Here is a 24,964-nt window from a genome sequence, read left to right as displayed (position 1 = left end):
TAAAGTAAAATACTAAAGCTCATCTGAATAATTTAAGTCCTATAGTAAGAACTTAGATCACTGCACTCATGAGATTTAGTTGCACACCTTCCCATAATTTGCTGGTATCCTTTCTCAATATTTGGTAAAGAATGTTTAATAAATCAACCAAATCTCATAAATTTTTTGAGTGAGTCATTGCTATCAGGACTTTCTATCTTCATAAGGATGTCAGAAATATGTGAAATAGCTTTACAGTTAAATATCTATAAGATATCTTTGACTATTAGATTTTTCACTGCATTTCCAATTAAACTTGCATTACTGATTTAAAACAACATGCCAAATAATGATTATTGAAGGTACTAAGGGAAGGGGGATTAGAGACACTAAGCACTTTAAATATTTTGGTGTCCTCACATATGTTTGTTTATGTCAGCCTTTTCTTCATTTCTTCTCTTTCTCTTGGTTTTGGTTTAGCTGCACGATGCATTCCATGGTAAACCCAGTAATGGGGACTTTTGTTGAATACCTAAGGATCTTTTTGTGGTGCCTCTTTTCCTTAATGCCTTGAGCATGTGCTTATATTGCTTGAAGATTAATCCAGCCCTGTACTAAGGTATATCTTAGCATCTCCAATAATGTCATTACTGAATTAAAAAAAAAATTCTTATATTGCAAATCTCATCCAATTTTAAATCAAATTTTGTTAAAGAATGTTAATGGATCCTTGTTTTATTTTTGTTACATAATTTTAAAGTAATGTTACTTATTGATTGTATTAGTTTATTTTATATAGCTTTCCTACCCCTCAAGAAACAGTAATTATTGAGACAGTAGTTAGATTAGATTATTATTGTGCCTAAAATAATACTTTTCTTTTGCAGAAATCAATTTAAAGAATGCCAGCATTAGTATTTTTGAACCGAAAATGGCTTATTGCTTCTGATGATCTTATGATACCATGCTTAGCAGAGGCATTTCTAAGACTAGTATGGTAATATAATGTTATTTGTTAAAATGGTTAAATATATATAATTTGTAATTTATTGGATATTTGCTTTTTTAGACCCATGCTATTACTTACATTCTTTCGTGTTCAGTTAAAATGTGTTTCATACTGGAAATAAAATTACTATAATTTTGTTTGCAATGCAGTAATGAGTCCTTATCTTTTAATATTTTTAATATAAAATCCTTTTTGTTTGCATTTGCATCCACTTATTTTCCTTTCATGTATCATAAACATTAAGTCTCTTTTTTTCAACCTTAACTTACAGCATCCAATAATCTGAAATATAAGTGAATAGTAATGCTAAAATATATTGCTTAAGTTTAATATTTTTTGTTCAGAAGTAAATCCCAAAACAATTGGAAAATTCTTTTTCTTATACTTTTCTACTGAAAAACTATAAAAGTATAAAACTATAAAAAGATTACTGTAAGATTAAAAAAATCAGTTTTCTGTGCAGTTGATAATGCAAGCTGGCGAGGTGATAAAAGAAATCATATTCTGTGTATAATTATAAATGATAAATAACAGTTTCTTTCAATGTAGTTTTTATAAAATGATTATCGTTAATAAACTTATATGAAATATGACTAATTAATTAAAAACTTTTTTATTGATATAGGCTAACTGCTGGCTTAATTATAATGATGTTTAAGAGTAGCAGTTGCCATGAATCTCAACTTGGTGATTATTATATGTATAGCTGTATTGGGGATCTTTTAGGAACATCTTGTCTGTCAGCAGCAATTTCTTTTGTGAGTAGTAGAGGTTCTGTTCTAGAGGTACGTTTAAAAATGAAACACATTTCTCATCTTCTTCTGAATAATTTTCAGACTTTAATAGTATTTTATTTTAATTATTATGTAAAATATTTAAACCTTTTTTTTATTTGTACTAATTTGTGTTTTAAAATGTAAATTTACTATATTTTGAGCTTAAAGCCTACATCTACGTTTTCTTACTAATGATCAGCTTCTATAACTTATTTATAGTTTGACAAATATTAATCATAGAAATTTATTTTAAAAATGCAGAATCTCAGTTAGAACAATGAAGTATCATCATCCTTTTTATTAGTGCAATTCTAAGAGCAGTTTTTTTTATTTCTTAAGCATTATACCTTTTAAAAATTAATAAAACTGATGAAGATAATTAGCAGTAAGCAATTTCTGCATAGTAAAAGGAAATTCATAAGTGTTCCTCTTAATATTTTATGTAAATTTTTAATCAAATTCTGTGGTGACATTAATGTTAAAATTGCTAATAAATTTAATCGGTTTTGAGATGCCAGAAATGCAGTTTATAACAAAATGGCTATAGATGTGTATTGTTAAATTCTGGTAGTGAATAAGGTCCTCTGAAAGAAACATCTAATGCTAAAGTAATGTATATAAAATTGCAATAAAATGATGTCTTTTTTTTTTTTTTTTAATTTGAAAAACTGAAGATAGAAATTATTCTTTTATCTTACAGCTATATTAATAAACAAATTACTTTTGATGTGAAAGAATTTTAACATATATATATGTTTTGTTTACAAATGTAAAAATCTATTTATAACATTATAGTGATTTGAATAACCTAGAATAATTAAATTATGCTTGAAGAATTAGTTAAATTTCATTTGTAAATAAATAACAAACTACGCAGGTGTATATTAGGATAAGTAGATAAGAATCGGGAATTTGTAGATCATGAAGCATTTCAATGAAATTTTGGATGAAGGGTTTCCTGGATAATTCTTATATATGTTGAGTAGTAATAAAAACAAATAATATTTTTTTAAATAGATAAGTATCATCTTTTAGGAAAAGTGATAATATGGCTGTGTGATATTAATAAATATTAATTTTTGGAGCAAATTTATATGTGTTGATCATTAGAAACTGAAATAGTCAACTACTTATTCTTTCAAAATATCATCAAAGAATGCATATGTGCTGAATGATGAAACAGTTATTATATATCCTATTAGTAATATATTGGCTTGCATTTTGCTGTAATTATCATCAGCCATACTGCTCAGTAACGATTTAATGAAGAATTGACCATGAAAAGATAACATTGGCATTGAATATTTCGAAAGTGCTTGCATAGAACATTCATTCATTCTTTCTCAGTAATTTCTAGTTGGTTTTTAGTTAGTGATGGCATTCAAGCATTATAAATTAAATTGAATGTTTCTCTGACTACATTCAATTATCACCTATGCATTGTAGCATTTTCCTCCCTTGAAAATGTGTCATTTTATGGAAAAGAAAGTGTAAATGGATAACGAGGATGTTTGAAGTTTTAAATTAAGATAAAGGCTTCCATAATGCTGAGATATTCTGTATAAATATACGTATACACTTTAAACTGTTATATCATATCAAACTTGCTTACATTATCGTGATTTTGACATCAAGAAGCCGTAATTATACATCACCTATGATATACCCATAAATTTTCAGCGGCGGATTAGAGCTGAAACCATGATCTGATGGTCCCGATGAGGGGTTTCCAGTTTGCCTGTCTCAATTTGCAACAGAATTTTAAAAACTATAGCTTAATCTTTTAAATCTTGTAGAAAACAAGGGGACATAAAAAGAGTATCTGCTGCCATAACATTCGTTTGCCTTGGTACGAGGGAATTCTTTTTATGCAGATTAGTAGATGGACTTTTTAAAATTTTGATATGATTTTTAGCTATTGGATTTCTAGTGAAGATGCAGCATAGTCAGGTGCGCATTTTCTTCTTTGGCTTGGAACATTACTGTTTTCACTGAGCTGAAGTAAACATGTAATGGCCTGTTGGAAAATTTTGATAGTTTAGCACTTGCTGAAGTTGATCAGCCAGCCTTCAAGGCACCTGCAACTTGGGGTTGATTAAAATCACTGATATTGTTGTCTTTATCTATGATGTTATGCTTATAATTGTTTTCCAATATATGCAGACTACTCTGTTTATAGAAATTGTTGAGTTCAGCATATCCATGATAAAGTAGAGATCTGCGTCAGGATCAGAATGAAGATCTTCACTCTGCAATTGGCATGTAACTGCATAAATTTTAATTCAAAACTTTTGATTTCACCTTAGGATCTTTCATGAAATATTTGATTACATGCCCTCGCACTGTTCCCTGAAATGAAGAGATGAGCCTTCACTAAAATTGATCTCAAATGCAATGCAGAAATTTAGCTGGTGCCACCATCTGATGTGGAATGCAGTTGGTACTACAGTCATCATTTAGAATAATTTTTCTTGTAAAATAAAATATATGCATACAGAGTGTGCACTAAATAAAAGTGAAGAAACATTTTTGCAATCATAAAAATATAATGACACAAGTTCTTGTAAAAGTAATAAAAATAAAGTAATAAAAGTAATTAACAAGTTGGGCCCAAACTCACAATCTGAGTGTTCAAAGGAAAGTCTTATATGCACTGATATCTGCATCTTGCCAACAAGGTTGTATATAACAATTGTCTTTTAAATTTATATGAATTACAGTGGGTTATAGATTGATCTGTATTATTTTAATTTTGTATTGCAAATTTTTATGCACAGATCATTTATGACAAATGACTCCTGATTTCATATTAAACAGTAAATTTCGCTTTCTTGTTTAACCGATACATATACGAGGGTAAGCTGAAAAATAAGTTTCCCTGTCGACTGTGGTAAAAGTAATTAACAAGTTGGGCCCAAACTCACAATCTGAGTGTTCAAAGGAAAGTCTCATATACACTGATATCTGCATCTTGCCAACAAGGTTGTATATAACAATTGTCTTTTAAATTTATATGAATTACAGTGGGTTATAGATTGATCTGTATTATTTTAATTTTGTATTGCAAATTTTTATGCACAGATCATGTATGACAAATGACTCCTGATTTCATATTAAACAGTAAATTTCGCTTTCTTGTTTAACCGATACATATACGAGGGTAAGCTGAAAAATAAGTTTCCCTGTCGACTGTGGTCAGAGTTGTGTATGAAAGTCAAAAAATAGAATGAGACAGTAAAGATATGATATACCTTTATTTTTCCACATAGGTACCAAGTACATTGAGATATTTGTCATATCGCTTGATAAGCTTCAAAAAGCCCTCCAGGAAAAAATCAGGGCTTTGCATATGGAAGAAGCGTTGAACGGCTATGGGCGAAACGCGACACAGCAGGAAAACGCGCAAGTCACCGATACACCATTGGGTAGAGGTCGCTGCAAATCAAGCAGATGGCGCTGTTGCAGTGCCTGCGCAAAGCGGAGAGCAGCCTCTCATTTGAGCCCCGGTAGGTGGAGAGAAGGTGCGTTTTGAATTCGTGGTCAAAGGAGGAAGTGAGAGCAGTTATCCGCTGTGAATGGGCACGTGGAGTATCAGGAACAGAAATTCATAACCGCCTCGTGGAAGTCTATGGGCCAGGTATGATGTCGAAGCAAATGGTGCGGAGATGGTGTCGCACATTCAGTGATGGACGTCAGCAAGTGGAGGACATACCGAGAGCTGGACGGACGCGCACGGCCACTACAGATGCAAATGTCAGGAAGGTGGATGACATGATTAGAGCGTACCGGCGTATCACCATCGATGAAGTAGCGGAAGAACTTGGAATCTCACATGAGCGAGCTCAAAACATCATCCACGACATTCTTCGATACATAAAAGTGTCAGCACGATGGGTCCCCCGACAATTGACCTCGACACACAAGGAACAACGCATGGGGGTCAGCCTGGAACATCTCGTGCGTTACCATGAAGATGGCAATGACTTTCTGTTTCGGATTGTGACGGGGGATGAAACGTGGGTCCACCATTTCACGCCAGAATCGAAGGCCGCATCTATGGAGTGGAAACATCCGTCATCACCTGTCCGAAAGAAATTCAAGACAACTCCCTCTGCAGTTAAAGTGCTCCTCACAGTTTTCTGGGACGCCCAAGGAGTTTTGTTGCTGGACTTTTTGGAGGTTGGAACCATCAATGCTACGCGCTACTGTGACACCCTGTCGAAATTGAAAGAGGCGATTCGGAAAAAGCGGCCTGGCCTTCTCACATCTAGCGTTCTGCTGTTGGATGACAATGCCAGACCACATTCGGCGAGGGCAACGCAAAACCATATTGCAACTCTTGGTTGGGAGCGCCTACACCATCCGCCATACAGTCCTGATCTCGCACCAAGCGACTTCCATCTGTTTCGGCTTTGAAGAAAAATCTCGGGGAAAGGCGCTTTGGAAGCAATACTGAAGTGAAACAAGCCGTTCAACGCTTCTTCCATATGCAAAGCCCCTGATTTCCTGGAGGGCTTTTTGAAGCTTATCAAGCGATATGACAAATGTCTCAATGTACTTGCTACCTATGTGGAAAAATAAAGGTATGTCATATCTTTAATGTCTCATTCTATTTTTTGACTTTCATACACAACTCTGACCACAGTCGACAGGGAAAAATTATTTTTCAACTTACCTACGTATTTAATAGCACTTTAGTTACATTGTTAGAAATCAGATAATTGAATGTTTAACATGAAGAAAAATCAAACTTATAGTGGATATTTTATTTTATCAAATTATCTAGAATGGAGAGATAAAGCTGAAATTTTTTTATCTATAATGATTTAATTTTGCATACTAAGTTTGTTAGTTTATATGTGTAATTGCTATATGTTAGATCTTTCTAGTGAATAGTCTTACCAAATCTGGTTTGCTAGAAATTTGAATTTATGTATAAGTTCTTTGTTGCTGAAATTTTGAATTTTTTAATGTTTATACTAGCACCGAATTATTCATAATATCCTCCGCGCTTTCAAAACGCAATAAGCGAAAAAAAAAAAAAGATGAATACAGCAAAAACGAACCTTGCATAAAATACAAAAATAAATCACGTTAAAAAAATGCAGGAGTAATCAAGTATAATAGCAGCTGGAGTAGATGGCAGCACACATCCGACTGAAAGCCATAAGTGAATCAAAATGGCTTTCACGGGTGAACAAAAAGCTTTTTTTATGTCCTAGAACTTGCTCATTCGGAATCAGTGGTGTAGGTGCACCGGGCATTTCATACGAAATAATTGGGACCTATGCAGGGACCCACTGACAAAACAATTCATGTGTGGTAACAAGTTAAAAGAAACTAGACGTTTGTGTGATAAGCAATGAAGTAGTCGGTCGGGTCCGACTGCAGAACCGTAAGCAAAGAATATGAATGGAAGCCCAGTTCAAATTCTTTGCCGTAAGTGATATATGGAAAATGTTTTTGAGAAACCGATGAAATTAACCGTTCGTGCAAGCCGTAAATTGAGGATTTCGCAACCAACACTCTGGTGAGTGGTATGCAAAATTCTGCACATGAAGCCATATCGATTGCAAATGATGGAAACACTGACTTTGGAGGGTTGCATTTCTTATATAAACTTTTGCATCGATGTCCAAGCGGATGATTCACTACTAAAGAAAATTACTTTTAGTGATGAATCTTCACTTGTCCTTAGTGATGAATTCACTTGTTCGGCAAGGTAAACCAGCACAACTTCCGCATCTGGGTCACCAAAAAAATCCTCCTGCAGTAGTGGAATATTGTCGTGATTCCCTGAACGTTAATGTGTTCTATACTATCTTCTCCTCACATGTGTACATGCCATTCTTTTATAGAAGGGATTGTTACCGACGTACACAATTACATGAACTGTAGAAACATTAGGTATTTTTAATAACAGGAGAGATAAAAAATGAGCAACGCCTTCGCCGGGAATCGAGCCACGGACCTCTGTAATACGTGCCCAGCGTGCTGATCACTACACTACGAAGGCATGCCAAGAAGGCAAGAGAAAGACCTTATATATTTCTCCTTTTAAAGGGCGACTGGTATTTTTAGGGGACACAATCGCCAAATCCTGGGTGTGGAGAATCATCATCCACCACCCTTTTAATTCGGGCGCCACTGTAGAGACATTAGATATTTTTAATAACAGGAGAGGTGAAAAATGAGCAACGCCTTCGCCGGGAATCGAACCACGGACCTCTGGAATATGCGCCCACTACACTACGAAGGCATGCTAAGAAGGCCGTAGAAATACCAATGCACATAATCAAATTAATGCAATGTAATATGCATATTTTAAATGTATTTGTCTTTGTATATGTAAGATTATGTACTATGTACCTTATTTGTAATATGCCACCATACGTAATATGTACCTCAATTGTAACATGCTGTATGAACCAAAATATTATTGTATGGCAATGTACTATCTGCCAAGGCCCTTGTATGGCACTGTATTTAAAATCGGTGACTAGTGTCAGGGGGTTCATGTGGCCCCTCACCCTTTCCCATACCATCTTGGGGTGCTCTAGACAAGGGGGACGTGGCGCTATACCAATTAACCGCTATGGTAGAGGGGTGGTGCTCGCGTCCTCCGTCACTTATCACTTATAGATTATAAAACAATTATATGAACATGAGGATAATGTTTTCATCTTTCAACAAGTTGGAGCTCCAACCAGAGCTTAAATTGCGCCGGAACCCGGCTCCGGTACTTCTTAGATTTCGGGATAGATCATAATTCTAGCAGGAGCCCTAAATAAGAAAGCTCCGGCACTTCTTTTATATGAACGAACAATTATTCAAATTCAGCAGAAATCTGATCTCGAAAATTTTATTTTTAACAATATAAGTTATATTAAAAATCAATTCTACTTTCTGATTGCATGCTTCTCTTTACTTGGAAAACAAACACTAAGACGGGGGTCGAGACTTTTAAGGAAAGAAAAGCTTCCACCCGCATATGAAAAGCTTATTTCATGAAAGTACAGTGAATTTATGACAGCAGGTAAATTTTTCATTTCAATCCTAGCGTCTTCCCTTGGAAAGCACTTGCAAAATTTTCAGAAAGATGTAATCAAAGACGGGGAATGAAAGTTGTCATTTGTTGCATTTTTATCAGCTAACCCTCGGATTTGGGAAAAATTTGTTCCCCTATCACATTCTGCTTGACAACTAGGATTATATTGACAGGAGATCGTTGTCAGATGGAATGTTGGACTCTTCTCAAAGCACTGGACTTCTTTCTTTTTGTTTTCATTTTTAGAGATCATCCATTAAAATTTTCTTCATATTCTGTTGCTGTGTATAGCATTCTCTCTAGTCTCATTAGTCATGCTTTAACCATTTCAACGTTTTGCATTTGTGTGCTGGAAAAAGAAATGATCTTTATTTCTATGAGCCCTTGAAATATTACATTATATTCAGGTCTTAAATTCAACTGGAGACAAGTTGAGCTATTTTTCAGTTTTTGTGTGAAATTTGAATTCCATCCGCAACGCCAAACAAGTCAAGGTCCAGTACTTTATTTTATTATTTAAATATTAACCATTTATTTAATGACTTATTATGTTTATATTTATCTTCTTACATTTTATTAATAATTTTAATTATTAAATTATTTAATTATTTGAATAATTTATTTTTAATTAATTATCTTATGAGTCATTTTACTGATTTATTTACCCTAGATCCTATTTCCTGACGGTCTTCCATAGCGCTATGGCACTTCTAATTTTAGAAATTAAGGCCTGGCTCCAACCCAGGGTTAGCTTCCAAAGATGACGTATCTATTTTTCCATGGCCCGCATGCTCACCGGATTTAACACCATGTGATCTTTTCTTCTAGGGCTATGTAAAAGACCTTGTTTTCTTACCCCTCTTTTCCGTGTGATTTAGCAGAACTATGTGAAAGGATGACACACGTGCTGTCAATGCCTTTGATAGTACCATGTTGAATAGAGTCTGGCAGGAAATGGACTATCACATTGATGTATGCTGTGTGACCAAGGTTTGCACATAGAACACCTGTAAGGGCTGTAAATAAAACTTGAATTGTTTCTGCATTTAGTGCATGTTCGTTTTTGTTCTATTCATCTTAGTTTTTTTTTTTTTTTTTTTTTTTTTTTTTTTTTTTTTACGTCTAAATGGGCAATTTGGCCAAAAGAACTATTAATCTCGTTTTGGCATTCTGCGTTGGTTCATGATAAATGTCAGTTCACTTTTCAAATTGTTGCCACCAAATATTAGAGCCCTGCATTATATTTAAAGAATTAAATGATGAAGAATCTGTGTAAATGTATGTGTGTACGTTTCTAGCATTGTGATAAAACAACGGTACCTAAAGCTATCAAATTTTGCATAATGTACGGGGACGTAGAAGCCCAAATTTGGAATCTGTTTCATTATCTATTTCATATTTTGTAAAACTTTTAACGAATGTTTTGATTAACAAACGCAACGATTTCAAAGCGAGCAGTGGCAATACTGTACGGGGGGGGGAATAGTTTCTCTATCGCGTGACACTACATATCAGAAATTCCAAAGATATGCTGATTTTAAAATTATTTCGCGATATTGCTTTTGAACTGAATTTTATGGTTTATGTGCGAAGAACATGGTATTTAATAAATAAAGGTAACACACAAAACGTTAAAAAAACGCCCTTTTGGGCGTAATGTAAATCGGAAAGCTTTCAGATTTTATTTATTATTTTTTTTTTACTATAGTCTTCTAAAACCCCCAAGGAAATTATGAATAACTCGGTATATTATAATACAAATTAAGTAACTGTATAGTTAACAAAACTGCTTTGCTTTGCAGGAAGGGAAACGAAAATTTATTGAAAACTATTATGCATTAAGCTTATTACAGTTTTAGTTGACTGTACAATAGCTTTCTTTGGAATTTGGCTCTTCATGGAAAACTTTTGTACCGAAAAGAAAATTTTTATTAAGGTAAATTAATCTATTTGGTTCATGAGTAACAACCAAGTGATTTTATGAATAGTGTAGTTTTACAGTGGTTCACATTTGTTTTTGGACACTTGTGTTTTGCAGTTTTATTTGCAAATTCTAGGTATTAAATATTAGCGAAACGCCTTTATTTTTCTTTATATACTTTTGATCATCTTTTTTAAAGCCTGCTTATTTCGAATTAAATTTTTCAAAATGATTCTGGTAATATATATAATTGTTTTTAAAACGGACTCAAATAAGTATTTAGACACTTTGAGTAAACAGTTAAATAAAAACATGAAAATAATAGAGCATTAAATACACTCACTTCCGAAAGTTAAGCATGAAGATGTAAAATGCAAAAAAATCAACAAATACTGCTTTGATTGACACAAAATTCGTCAGGAAAGTAGCATATATATTTATGCATAAAACAAAATCAATAATTATATACAGAAATGAAAACAATACTAAATTTTTGTAAGTTATCAGATAATGACATACTCGAGACTTAAACAGAATTATGTATAAAGTGAAAATAAACAGCATAAAATGAAAAAAAAAAAAAAAAAAAAAAAAAAAAAAAGGACATTAATAGGTTATGTGATCCCCCTCATCTGTATACAAAGTTTACACGTTGTGACCATGCTTTCAATTAGGTGGTCAACCACCGCAGAATTAAGCAATCGCCATTCTTCTTGTAGAGCAGTTTCCAACTCAATAAGAGTGGCTGGAGGTGGGAAACGTAAAGATACAGCACGGCCGAGAGCATCCCAAAGATTTTCAAAGGGATTAAAGTCGGGCGAATATGCTGACCACGCCATACGCGCAATCCCTTCACTCTCCAGGTAGTCATCGATGATGTCAGCTCTATGGGGACGTACGTTATCGTCTATTAAAACAAAAGTAGGGCCAACTGCTGCAGCATACAATCTCACAATGGGTTCTAGGACTTCATCTCGATACCTGACAGACACACTTGACGATAGATCTCAGACCCAGGTCATATTATAGAGGACCCATACAGAGTTTAGATATCTATAGTCCAAGGGACCTCATCCTCGCGGCGCAACCCCCACAGTCCCCGCCCGGTTTTTACAAAGCTTTGGGCAGAACGAATCGTTGCTATGCAAAAACTCTGGCACCTTGCCTCCGGGCACCACTCCATTGGCAAACGTACGTTGATGTGGGTGCTCTGTCCATTCTGTCAGTCCCCGCCACGAGAACTGAATGAGGCCAAACCCCCGGGGATTCGGTTGACGATTTCCGATCTAGCTCCACCCTACCCGAAGGAACAGACACGACAGTACCAGTACGGTCCATCCCAAGCCTGTACCAACCTGAGTACAATACTCGGGCTCTAGTCCTGTGAAGTCAACCCCCCGTGGTTGAGACTGCCTAGGTACAAATCCTAACCAGTACTTCCCAGGCATTCGCCTGAGTCAAGCCCCGGGGAGGGGCTTGATACCCGACAGCTGTCAAAGAACCCCGTTTAAAGAAGTGCAGGTCGGTGCGGTATCCTAATGAAATCCCTGCCACTTCGGAATGCGTGATGTTCGGTGATGTTTTGGGTGTTCGTTGTTCATGCCATATCCTTATACGCTTGTCATCTGGCTCCAGAGAAAATCTTGACTCATTAGTAAACACGACATTGCCCCAGTCAGATACATTTCATTTGACATGTTCCCGGCACCACTGTAATCGTGCCTCTCTTGATTGGACGGATAGAGGAACACAAACTCGAGGCACCCGGGCGTACATTTCACTCATATGTAATCTTCGGCGTACAGTAGCTGCAGATATCGCCTTACCAATGGACGCTGTAACCATAGATGTCACACGTGTGAAGGTCGCTCTGCGATTCCGCTTGGCTACAATAGCAATATATCGATCTTCCACGATCCTTGGAAGACCGGCTACGGGCCTTCGGACAACTGTCTGTATGGTTTGGAATTAGAATTATTTCCATAAACGTGAAATTACAGAATGATGAACGCCGAAGAAAAGAGCAACATCTGTGATCGACTGTCCTGCTTCAATGCGCCCCAGAATACGCTAGCGCTCAGAATCTTCCGTTCGTCTTCTGGAAGTCATAGAAGCGCATATGTCTTGAGAACAAATTGTACGAAAGTTTTAAACACCTTCTATCAGCACTTACAATCAACTTCTTTACCCTTCATAAAGCTGGCTTCTTATAAGACTGCCTTTTTTGCATATTTCTTGACATGAAAGCGCGATGGGCTGTTACTTAACATATTTGCATACTTCCATCTACCTCTGCAGCGAATTGCATCCTCTTCAATTCTGATTGGCTTCCAAAAATTAGCATTTTCCTCTCCATGCTGAACTTTTGGAAGTGAGTGTATTTTGTTGGATAATTAGAATTATTCTTTTCATGCACTTTTGCGTTGATTCACTAATTTTCTCGTTTAATAATGTTCAACCTCGTTCCATTCTTCCATAAGAATTGCTTTTAGTAAAACTTTAGAGAAAATATCGTGTTTCCTTAGTTTTTTCTCCAACTCACTCCATCTATGTTCGATAGAGTTCAAGTCTGGAGAATATGGAAGAGTTTTGATTATTTCAGGACACCTTCAGGACAAGAGAATATTTAGGGTTGCATGTTTAGGATCGTTATCCTGAAATAACTTGTATATATTTTACATTCCAAGTTTTCTTGTAGATGCTTTCAGGTTTTCATTAAGAATATTTATAGATTTATACTGTTGAATATTACTTTTTATGAAAAATTTCCTTCGCAGTTGCAGCAAAACAACTGCAGACTCCTAAGTCTCCACCCCAGCGTTTAATAATAGGCATTAGAGTTTTCATATTCAAGCCTTCATTCCAGTTTTGCCCCATAAGTCATCCAGTGGATTCAGATATATTAAATTTTGACAAACATAGCATACGTGCTTACCACTGATTCTGCAAACGCCAGGCCTATTTTCTTTGTTTTCTTGTTGACGAAGAATTTCCTTCTTGCTGATCATCCATTCTATCCATTTGCTCTAAAGACTCTTTTAATAGCTTCATGGTTACGTTTAATTGAAAACTGTTCTAAATACCTCATAAGTTTTATAGCACTATATTTTGGGTTTTGTTTGACTTCTAATTTCAAATTCTAACAAATTTCTGATTCTTTTGTGCTGTCTTGGAATGTGTTTCAGACTTCAGTAGTGCATTTTGAACTATTCCACGTGGTTTCCCTTATTATAATATCATCGAAAATGGTTAAATGCTTTACACTAAAAATATTTTGGATATTTCAAATACTTTTACCATCTTTAAAATTAATTTAAACTAAAAAAAATGTTTAAATTTTTACCAGAAAATTTTCTTGATTTGTAGCTTCTTGCTATGTTTACTTCAAATATGAGATTGTTAATATATTTTGCCACACAATTATTAACTTCCAAATGAAGATGATAATTCTTATCATGTACTTTTGTTTAAAACAAAAAATTATGATAAGAAATATTGATTTCTAAAACATCTCAGCAAAACTTTTGAGTGTCCGAATTATTATGTAAGTTAATGAATAACACATTTGAAACAAATTAGCTTGATGATATTTATTTTGCAACAAGCAAGGCTTAAAATAGAGAGCAAGTAATATGGTAGGAAAAAAATTCGAAGTCTGTATTGTACCAGATTTAGTACCAGATTCATAGAAATAAATTTCAAAATACAAATGCCCCAAAACAAATGTGTGCCAATGTGTGTTTTGCATGGGAAATTTGTTGAAATGCTGCTTATCTTTCCCAGAATTATATGAAATGTAAAATTTTGAAATGTAGTTTAAGTCTTTCAGAAAAGAAAATAGAAGAAACTTTTTCTCAGAGAAACACTTGTACATCATGTTGAATATTGAATCATGGTGAACATGATGGTATTTAAGTAGTACTTTAGTGGTGGCATGATGTTATTAAAGTGAATATTGAATTTTCTGTTATTACTTTGTTATTTGATTTTAATGTAAACAAATGTATTATATCTCAGCTATAAGTAACTTCTGGATTTATATAACTTAAATATATATATATATTAAATTTTAACAAACAGTATATACATAAAAAGTAAATTTAATTTATATATATAGGGAACTGTAACTGGGGGAATTTACTGTATATCTGTGAAACTGGTGGTTTGAGCAAGTGAAATAAATATTGTAGCCAATCTTTTAATATAAACACTACTGCTAATATAAACTGTTGGATTAACTGTAACAACAAGGGTGACCTCTGGTGAGTAGCCAGAGAAGGACTTCAGTAAAAGCCAAGTGTTTGACCTGATAGTTTGCTTCAGACTCTAGCTCTGTAATTTTCTTAAAGTTAAATGTAATGTGTAACTTAAACTTGTTAATAAATAATTGTTACACTATAAAGAACTCTTATATGACCCTATGCAACATAACCCTTTATAATATATTAATAAAATAATCCATAAATTAATGTAAAAACAGATGATATATTCTTAAAAATATTCCATATTTAACTGGAAAAAGTGATCATATTCTTTAGTTGAAGTCTAATTAACTTTTTAATTTAATCAGAAATGGTTTTGTATTTGGTGTGCATCACTTTATTGAAATTATTGCATAATAGAAGTGCACTTTCTTCTTTAATAAAGTACTTTTTAATACTTGCTTTCACTGTAGCTATATTTTTATTTCACATCTTTTTAAGATTTTTGAATACCCCAGAATCTAATTGAATATCTTCTTAAAAGAAGAACATTTTTTTTTCATTCTGTCCTTACAAAAAATTGGTGATGAAAAATTTACTTAGTAAACGTGCACGCAATTTCTTTTTAAACCGCTATCAATCAAAGAATTAGTATATTTTGAATATTTGGATTTTTAGTGAATCACAAAACCCATCAATTCAAGAAACTGAAAAGAAGAAAGAATGAAACAGTTTTAAAGCTATTATTGTAGCCAACATTTTAAATCAAATCATATTAAAAGTTTTCAGCTTTTCAAAAATTCTCACTAACTTTTGGTATATCTGTAAATTTAAAAGTTATATAATAAAATCATTAGTTTTTTGTAAGTTTTATAAAATATAACTACTATTTTTAATAAAATCTAAAAGAAAAATGTTTAGAGTTTTCAACTTTAATTGTTAATTAATATATTTTTTGCAAGTCTTTTCTAATTGGATAATTATTCAGGATACAGTGGAATAAAAATTTGAATAATAAATGGTCCATTTCACAGTGTAATTTAGGAAGTTAAGAGTGGAATTTGTGTGGAAAAAATCATATATATTCCAAGATTTTTTTCATTTGTGTAATATTTTTCAGAAGTTTTATTTTCAGTATCCTTCACATTTATGTTTTGTAATTATTTCTTTCTATATTACATATATTTATCGGATTTCGAGATTTGAAAATATCTGTCATTAGTGTAATTGTTCATATTTATGTAAAAAAGCAAGTAGACATGCAGCGTTGAAATTCAAAATTAGACAAAAGTCAGCCTTATATTTGCATAGATTTGAAGTAAAAAGATTGCACTTGATATCCGTGTCAATATAAGGTTTTACTTTGCTTAATTTATTTGTATTAATTCCCTAAAAAAAGAATGGCCCACCAGCGACCGAGCGATGAAGTCGCTGAACACTAATAGTTCATTGTGGGATTCAAATCTTGGCGAATGGGCTGCAGCATGGCATTTTCGTGCTTTACCCTATGGGTAACGTAAGGTAGTTTCCTTTAGAATGTCCTCCATGAACGCATCCGTTCCCTTAGGCAGATAGCGAGTGCTTTGCCGTAAACAAATAAACCAAACAAGAAGAAAAGAAAGGAGAACAGTTTATCAGTGGAAAGACATTTTAGAAATAAATCCCAATCCACTGTCTGCTTAGTTAATGCCTTAGGTCAGAGTTGTTTGCGTAGCAGTCTAAAAGTTAAGTTCCAAGAAATGGTTCCAAAAATTAGCTATCTATATATATACGAGGACTATTCACAAAGTAGCTTATGTTTTGCTGCTGCGTGGCTAGATATAGTGCTAGTATCCCTCTCTTGGTGTCGGAGTGTCTATTGAATTCTTACGCATCCGGTTGTAATCGTTGATGGCATGTATTGTCTCTGCTTTGTTCGCTGTGAATGTTTAAAATGTTGATGGTAATAGAAAATCCCGCCAGTTATGAAGTGTGATCAGTTAGATTTTTTTGTTCGGAAAAAAACTGAGACCAATTGAAATTTATCAGGAACTTTGTACGGTGTATGGAAACGACGTAATGAGTGAAGCTGGAGTGAGACAGTGGTGCATCATGTTTAAAAATGGCCGCACAAATTTTCACGAGGCAGCACGAAGTGGCTGTCTAAGCATTGTTAATGCTGAACTCGTAGAGAAAATCGATGAAAAGCTTCACAAAATCTACCATTTCATAATTTCGGAGCTCTGGTTGAATGTTTGAAGTCTCAAGCAGCAACATTCTATGATGATGGAGTTATGGAGTTAACAAGCTCCTGTACCACTATGATAGGTGTCTTAATTTATACGGTGATTATGTAGAAAAATCCAGAATAATGTGCCAAATGAAAGAATTTTTTTTTTTTTTTTTTTCTTAATTCTAAAACTTGTTACTTTCTGAATAGCCTACGCGCATATACGCCCACACTCATAGTGTCTACAAAAAATTCTTATTTGGCATTTATCTTCGCAACCGTTGATCATACTCATATTACTTCCAATTACAAAATATTTTTAAATGATGCAAATACTCATGTTTTGGAATTTCTAAGTTAAAGAAATCAATTTTAGGAAAATTATGTTATCTAACTTTTTATACATTTGTTTGGTCCCTATGTTTACGTTTAAGAAAATTTTGTACTATCTATAAAAAATAAAAGAGTTAATTACCACAGTATAAAAATTGACCAAAATGTTTAATATTCCGATAATTTTTAAGTCTGAGATTGTATTTAGGTTCTGTACTTAAGTTGAAGAGGGAAATGTTTGCATTTGTATGCAAATGAAAATAAAATATCAGCTCAGAAAAAAAGTTTCTGAAGTTAATAGATTAACTGATGAGCATTTCTATGCAGATTAATGTGGAAAGTATCAGTCAGTATATATATATATATTTTTTTTTTTCAAAAGGGAGATCGTATTCACAGAATCTTGTAGAATTCGTGTTGTACAAGATACTAGCAGACTTCAATATTGGCACATAGTCAACTTGTGACATTATTTACATTAATTAAATATGAAAAATACTTGCAATTTAATGATTTTTTTTCAATTACCGGTCATTATTCTAAAATAAGTAAACTTCATAAGAATAATAATGAATTTTTAGACTGAAAATTTATAAATTACTTGTGTGACAATTTTTCTGGCAAACAAAAACAAAGTTGAAAATTAAAGACACTAGTAAATCACAAAAAGAATATCATTGAATGGCATTTAAAGGGAAAAAAAATTAAACCTTTAGTTATTTTAATTTGTCTATTAACCGACTCCTCTTGTAAAAGTAAAATATCAAAAATTCAAAATTTTGAAATTAAATATCTCAGTCAATTTTTATCATATCGAAGTCAACCTTTTTATGTTTTATAATGAGTACAACATTTTCCTAAACATAAGTATAGGGATTAGGAGTTTGTTTGAAGTTAAATTTCAGAATTTTCACAAAACTTTTTTTTTTAATTTAAAAAATGCCCCAATATGATTACTTGTGCCAATTAAAAAATTTCTGTCCTTGAAAGTATAGTCTGCGACCAACGGTTGCAAAAATAAATATGGGATAAGGACTTCTGTGGACTTAAGTGTATTTATGTATGTATATATACCGGGTGGCCATAATTAAACTGACAGTGCTCACAGTGGTCTGTAGCGCGATCTATTTGCGAGAATGACGCCACATTTTGTAGGAAGATTAAACAAGACGGGAGACGAAGGATTCCGCGAAAAAAAAAATTAGTTCCAAAATTCACCGCTAGGGGAATATTTGGCGCTGTGTAATAGAAAATAGAGTGTTAACAAATGCAAATTAATGCGGAATAAAATTACCTTTTATTATGGATATGCCTTATGGAATATGGATATGCCTTACAGTACGGTAGTATGGAAAACCTTACGAAAGATTATCAACTTCTATCCGTACAAGATCAGCCGTGTACAGGAGTTACTGTACCCCGACCATGATAAGCGATTGACTCTTAGAAAGTCCTCCACGAAGGCATCCCTCCCCTTAGGCAGATAGCTCTCGTGTGCTTTGCCATAATTAAATACACCAACACCATAAGCGATTGACTTTTGCTCTCACCTTTCTTGCCAGAATGGAGGTGGATGATGCTTGGCCGTGATGGATGATCTTATGGGGAGACGAGGCCCACTTTTACCTGAATGGAACTGTGAATACCCAGAACTGCCGAACTTGGGATGACAAATCACCACATGCAGTCACAGCAATTCCCTTACATTCACCTAAGGTAACTGTTTGGTGTGGGTTCACAGCGGAATTTATCGTAGATCCATTCTTCTATGAGAACATTACCCCGACAGGACCGGAAACCTGTTCTGTTACCGGAGAGAAATATCGCTACATGTTGAACAGCTTTGCCATTCTGGCACTTCAGCAAAGACAATGCCCGGGGGAAATCATTTTAATGCAAGATGGAACCCCTCCACACGTTGCTGTACGGGTGCAACAGATGCTACGACAGAAATTCACAACAGAAAGAGTCATTAGCCCCTACTTTCCAACTGCATGGCCACCTCGGTCGCCTGATCTTACCCATGCGACTTCTGGCTATGGGGTTACCTTAAGTCCAAGGTCTATCAAGGAGTAGTCCAGGACCTGGCTACGTTGAAGGATAATATATCACGGACAGTACGGGATATTCCTGCAGACATGTTACTTTCTGCTGTTGTGCATACTGTGCACAGAATGCAATATGTGGTCCACTATTACACAGGGCCAAATATTCCCCTAGCGGTGACTTTTGGAACTAATTTTTTTTCGCGGAATCCTTCGTCCCCCGTCTTGTTTAATCTTCCTACAAAATATGGCGTCATTCTCGCAAATAGATCGCGCGGCAGAACACTGTGAACACTGTCAGTTTAATTATGGCCACCCGTTATATAATGTATCACACCATCTATATATTACGTAATCATTATGTATATAGTATATAAAGGGTGTGTATAAAGTCCCGGACCCATTTTGATGTTTAATAACTCATAGAATAACAAAGATATAAACAAACTTATGGCATTTATTGATGGAATAACTTATATATTTTCCTTTTCAGGTTTGAATATCTTTACTTTTGTAAATATCGTCTGCGCGTGTGGTTAATTTCAGATAATTTCATTTTCCAGTCTAAATATCTGTACTTTTCTAAATATCGTCTGCTTATTAATTGCATTTTTCTCTCTTTTGTTTTTGCCAACTATTGCAATGTTATGGACTTTTTCCTTTGGGGATTTGTAAAGGACAACGTTTACAGGAGGAGAGTGTTGAACATTGATGACCTAAAAGCCAGAATTACAACCGCAATAGCCTCTGTGGATGCCGACATGCTTGCCGGTACCTGGCGTGAAATTGAATATCTACTTGATATTCTCGTGCGACGAAGGGGGCACACGTGGAAGTTCATTGACAAGGGTCATGAAACTTTTTGAGTCTATCTAACCAATTATGTTATTAATTTTAATCTATCTTTATTATTTTATGAGTTATTAAACATCAAAATGGGTCCAGGACTTTATAAATACCCTGTATTATTACGAATTTTGTCGATAGCTAGATAATTGTAGTGAAATTATATGTAAAATTGTTGCAATTTTCTGCCTAATGTAACACGCAAAGCTGAGAGAAATGATGCTCTGCCGGAAAAATAAGAATACAGGAACAAATCTACTTAACATTGAGTAAATGGCTATCTCACTAATTTGGCGAAATATTGCCAAGCTGGCAAAGGTTTTGGCGACTAAATTTTGTTGCCCAATATGGAGAGAAATCGTCAAATCTCGCCAAAGTTGGCCACCCGTTTGTTGATATTCCTAGTACTTTCTGCTTCTCAAAGTTATTTAAATTATCATTGCTACATCCATCTCTCCTGCCCATCACCGCCATGCTACTGATATTTCTCGCAGGTCCGCGTTGCTGCTCCCAAGAACCAAGCTCACTCCTGATTCGCCAGCTCCTGATCCCGGCTCTTGACAGACTAAATCCCAGCTCTCCCTCACCACTGCCACCGCCACCAGATGGCGACACGTGCACGATCTCCTTATAGACTTTTTCTCTTCTAGCTTCTACCTGATGTTTCTCCTATTTCTGGATGTACCTGAGTTCCTCTCAAAATCATGCCGTTCGAGAAATCTCTTATGTTACTGGGAAGTACTGCTTTAAGCAGTAGAACCCCAGCAAACCACCTTAGTATCTTCTCAAAGTTACTGGAAGGCATATGAATACGGAATGTGGTTACAGTTACACAGAACATCAATTACAGTTATTCAAACACATAATTGCAGGGACTGGACCAAAAATCGCTAAACTTGGCGACCGTTTGACGACATTCCTTTCAACTGTTTAGACATTGTGTTTCGTCCTTGCTATGCATATGCATATCGAAAGAAGAAATTAAATTAAATATAAATATTTAATTCCCCAAATTTAGCATACTCGTATGCATATGAAAAATTCCCCTACACAATGTAAATTAATTTAAAATTATTTGGAATAAAAAATTTTATTTAAATGCAAAAATGCTTTTAGAACAAAACGTAAGTATTTATTGAATCAATGAGATGAGCAAAATATTTAAAAATATAAAAATAAAACTGCCCGGGACGTGCAGTCCTTGGAAGGGGGCAGTGTTATGAAATGTACAGGCGTGGTAAGATGGCTTTCCCACAAAGCAGATTCAGGGTTGCCACATTTGGCGAGGAATCGCCCATTTGGTGACAAAACTGGCAGTATACCATGGACGGATAGAGAACCTTCTGGAACGAATTCTTACCGGTTTAGCCCAGAATGTTCTCGAACACAAGCCGAAAGCTATATAAACCCTGCTAGTCCGCAGTCAGTTAGTGTGTGCGTCGTCTAGCGAGCTGATAGTCATTGAGCGAGTTTCTCGAAGTCTAGCACCGAGTTGGTCGTCGAGTGCATCGAGAGAGTCTTTTAGTCGAGTTTTGTCTTAGACTGTGCTGAGTCGAGAGCTGTACTCTTGTGTATCGTCGAGTGCATCGCGAGTTGTAGCGTGGAGAGTCTGGAGAGTACCTGGAGTTCCGAGAACGACCAAGCAGAGTCGGGAGCTGTACTCTCGTGCTTTGCAGTGAAGCTGTCTCCACCGTTATTGCCTGACAGTGTGAAGGCTGTGTCGCTGAAAGTGTCAGCGTGGTTATAACAGTTCGACGACTGTAAAAGTGATTTTGGAGCTATTTGATTAATATTGGTAAATAAAGTGTGTTTCGATATTTCATCAAGTGTCCTCGTTATTCACTTCAAATCCACACGAACCCCGTACGAACGTGAAGGAAGAAAATAACGTAACAACTGGTGACAGAGAAAAACGCAACAATATATATATATATATATATGATGATGATGATTTATTTAGTTGTGGATGGCTACTACTTATGGATGATATGGGATGACTACTTGGTTAGTAAAAGCATCAATGCACTTTTTTATCATGGCCAAACAAAATGCTGCATAGATCACTAGAATTCTTGCAAATCACAACTAGCTTGATAGTTAAAGCATAATATTTTTTTAAAGGACATAAAATAATTCTTTGAAAGCTCATCACATAGCATGATGTGTGCAGTCTGCACCCCCCACAATTTTATATATGCAGTTACATTTAAAACAATGGAAGCAGCAAACAGGAGTTAGGTAGGCGAGAAAAACTAAGTGCTCGCAAGGCAATAACTCAGAATTTTTTTTTTTTTTTTTTTTTTTTTTCTTTTGAATTCTGGATAGCGATTTGGCAGGAGCTTTTGCAATTCAGAGAAATGTTGATGCAAAATGGCGCAATATCTATTATTGAAAAAAGGATGTACTCTGAAAATTAAGAATTTAAACATCTATATGTAAATTTGTTTTTTTTTTTTATTTTATGTTTTACACATACACATATATTCTTTAACTTTTCATTTTCAGGTAACAACTGTCTGTGCTTGGATTTACATATTTATTTTTGGAACTAGTATTGTAATTTTCTACAGTTATCTTGGTTCAGCAAAATATTGGAAAACAAAATCAAATACGAAGTCTTCAAATTTCTTTCAGAAAGCAGAACACATTTGGAAACTAAGGTAAATTAATGAAATACATTTTAAATTCCATGCATAGAAAATCCTTGCAGTTTGAAAGTATACTTTTCTAACTTGTAGTTTATATATAAATCACTGCTCGTTGTGTCAGGATGTTTACTCAGACTTTTAAAAATGAAAAATTAAATAATTTCCCATTATTTGTGTTCCAATATTTTTTTAACCATTTAATTAAACTTGTTATTGATATTAGTTAATTAATCAAAATTAAATTTGTGTTCTTCATACTTTCTCGATAAATTAGAACGTATTTGTAAATTATATGCATAGAAAGTTTTTCATGTTAATAGTATATTTTTCGGAATTGTAGTTTGTTGAAAAAGTGTTATAAATTAATATTCTTTATATTAATCGTGACTGAGATATTTAAAAATGAAGAAGTAAAATATTTCAAACATTTATTTTTTCAATGTTACTTAATTAAACTTGGTTTTTTTGGTTGTAATTTAATTAAGTGAAATTGAATTTGTGTTCTTCACACTTTTTCTTATAAATGTGAACATATTTCAAAGTTATGGTAATTTTATTGAGTACGTTTAAAATCGTGTATAGTTTCAGGGCAGGGAATGCAGCCAGCTTTTTATTTGCGTGTTAACTATTTATTTAGTTTTAGTTTAAGAACATAAAAAATTACTTTCATTATGTTTTGGTATTTATCAATATCTTTTGTACTTTTCCTAATTTATTATATTAAACACATTAAAAAATAATCTAAATTTAAATAAATGTAAATTTATTTTTTGACTTGTATTCTTTTCAAAACTTAATTAATTAAGTTTTGAAAAGGTGTGGATGATCATCTAACAGTGATGAAAAGAGTGTATGGTACAATACAGATTAAGAACCACTGGTATAGAAAGTCTTTGCACATTGATAATATATTTTTCTGTCTTTTAATTTGCTAGAAAGGTATATTGAAGTATTATTCAGAATTTGAATTTAGTATTTTAAAATAAAAAAGCTTAATAATTCCAAATTATTTTCTAACTTAATATTTTTCAACACCACTTAATTAATTAAGCTTTGTTTAAGCATTTGCATAATGGCCTTTAAATTTTTCAAGGACTAATAAAAAATGACTTTGTACATGGTTTGTGATAGTAAGCATCTATGATAGTTATTAAGGGAGAAATAAGAGTGTAAGTAAGAGGGCTAATGAATATGTGAAATGCAGGAAAAAGAAAAATTTGTTCTGGGATGCTTAGCAAGAAAAATCCAAAAAAATCCGTGTGTATGTTTGGTCCAGCAGACAGACAAGCCCTTGTTCATATTATTCAAATTATGAATAATCTGAACCAAGGCTAACTTAATCCAGATGATCTTTTAATGAATACTTCTACCATAGATGACTGAAGCAGAAAGCCAAGATGATCAACAACATGATGTACTTTTAGTTTCCTCAAGAAACAGAAATTCAACAAAAAACTGTTCAAAATTGATTTTGCTATCTGGTAAATAACACTTCCAGTTGCACTATTCAGAGCAGACTTGTTACAAAGGTTGATAGACATGGCTGAAGAAACAAGTATTTAATCATAATAATAGTAATATCCTTAGCCTGGAAATTTGAACAAGATTTAACCCTCATTCTATTACTTCCACGCAAATTGAAAGAGTATCTGTACAAAATAAGCGAATCTGACATCAATCTTTTTTTTTTTTTTTTTCCTCAAAAAATCTTTTAGGCTTACTCATGGGCTTAATAAAAGTTCTTTCAATCTACACCGGTGTTCACTGTTAAGAGAATTTTCACACTTAACTGGGGCGAATTTTAATGAAATTTGGTATTTGGTATGGAATTAAGTTAATATAATACCAGAAAAAAATCATGGCGTAAGTGCAAGATCTTTCATAAGGTGCATCAGTGTAGGAAAGTCTAAAACTGAGGTTGCAATATCAAACACAAAAATTGGCCAAT

General features: G+C 34.0%; 1 protein-coding gene across 1 annotated transcript; it reads left to right on the top strand.

Moving 5' to 3' along the window:
* The first annotated feature begins 864 nt into the window (after positions 1–864).
* Positions 865–23,282, top strand: LOC118199503 (diacylglycerol lipase-beta-like). Its single transcript, XM_035371388.2, has 4 exons — positions 865–976; positions 1,614–1,773; positions 10,615–10,748; positions 22,874–23,282. The coding sequence occupies exons 1-3, from the start codon at positions 882–884 to the stop codon at positions 10,669–10,671; spliced, it is 312 nt and encodes a 103-aa protein (XP_035227279.1). The 5' UTR covers positions 865–881; the 3' UTR covers positions 10,672–10,748; positions 22,874–23,282.
* Positions 23,283–24,964: the final 1,682 nt, after the last annotated feature.

The sequence above is a fragment of the Stegodyphus dumicola genome, chromosome 2 (assembly GCF_044657685.1).
Source record: "Stegodyphus dumicola isolate Sdum_Otavi_A_Nest chromosome 2, ASM4465768v1".
Classification (NCBI taxonomy): Eukaryota; Metazoa; Arthropoda; class Arachnida; order Araneae; family Eresidae; genus Stegodyphus; species Stegodyphus dumicola.
This window is presented reverse-complemented; position numbering and strand designations above follow the sequence as displayed.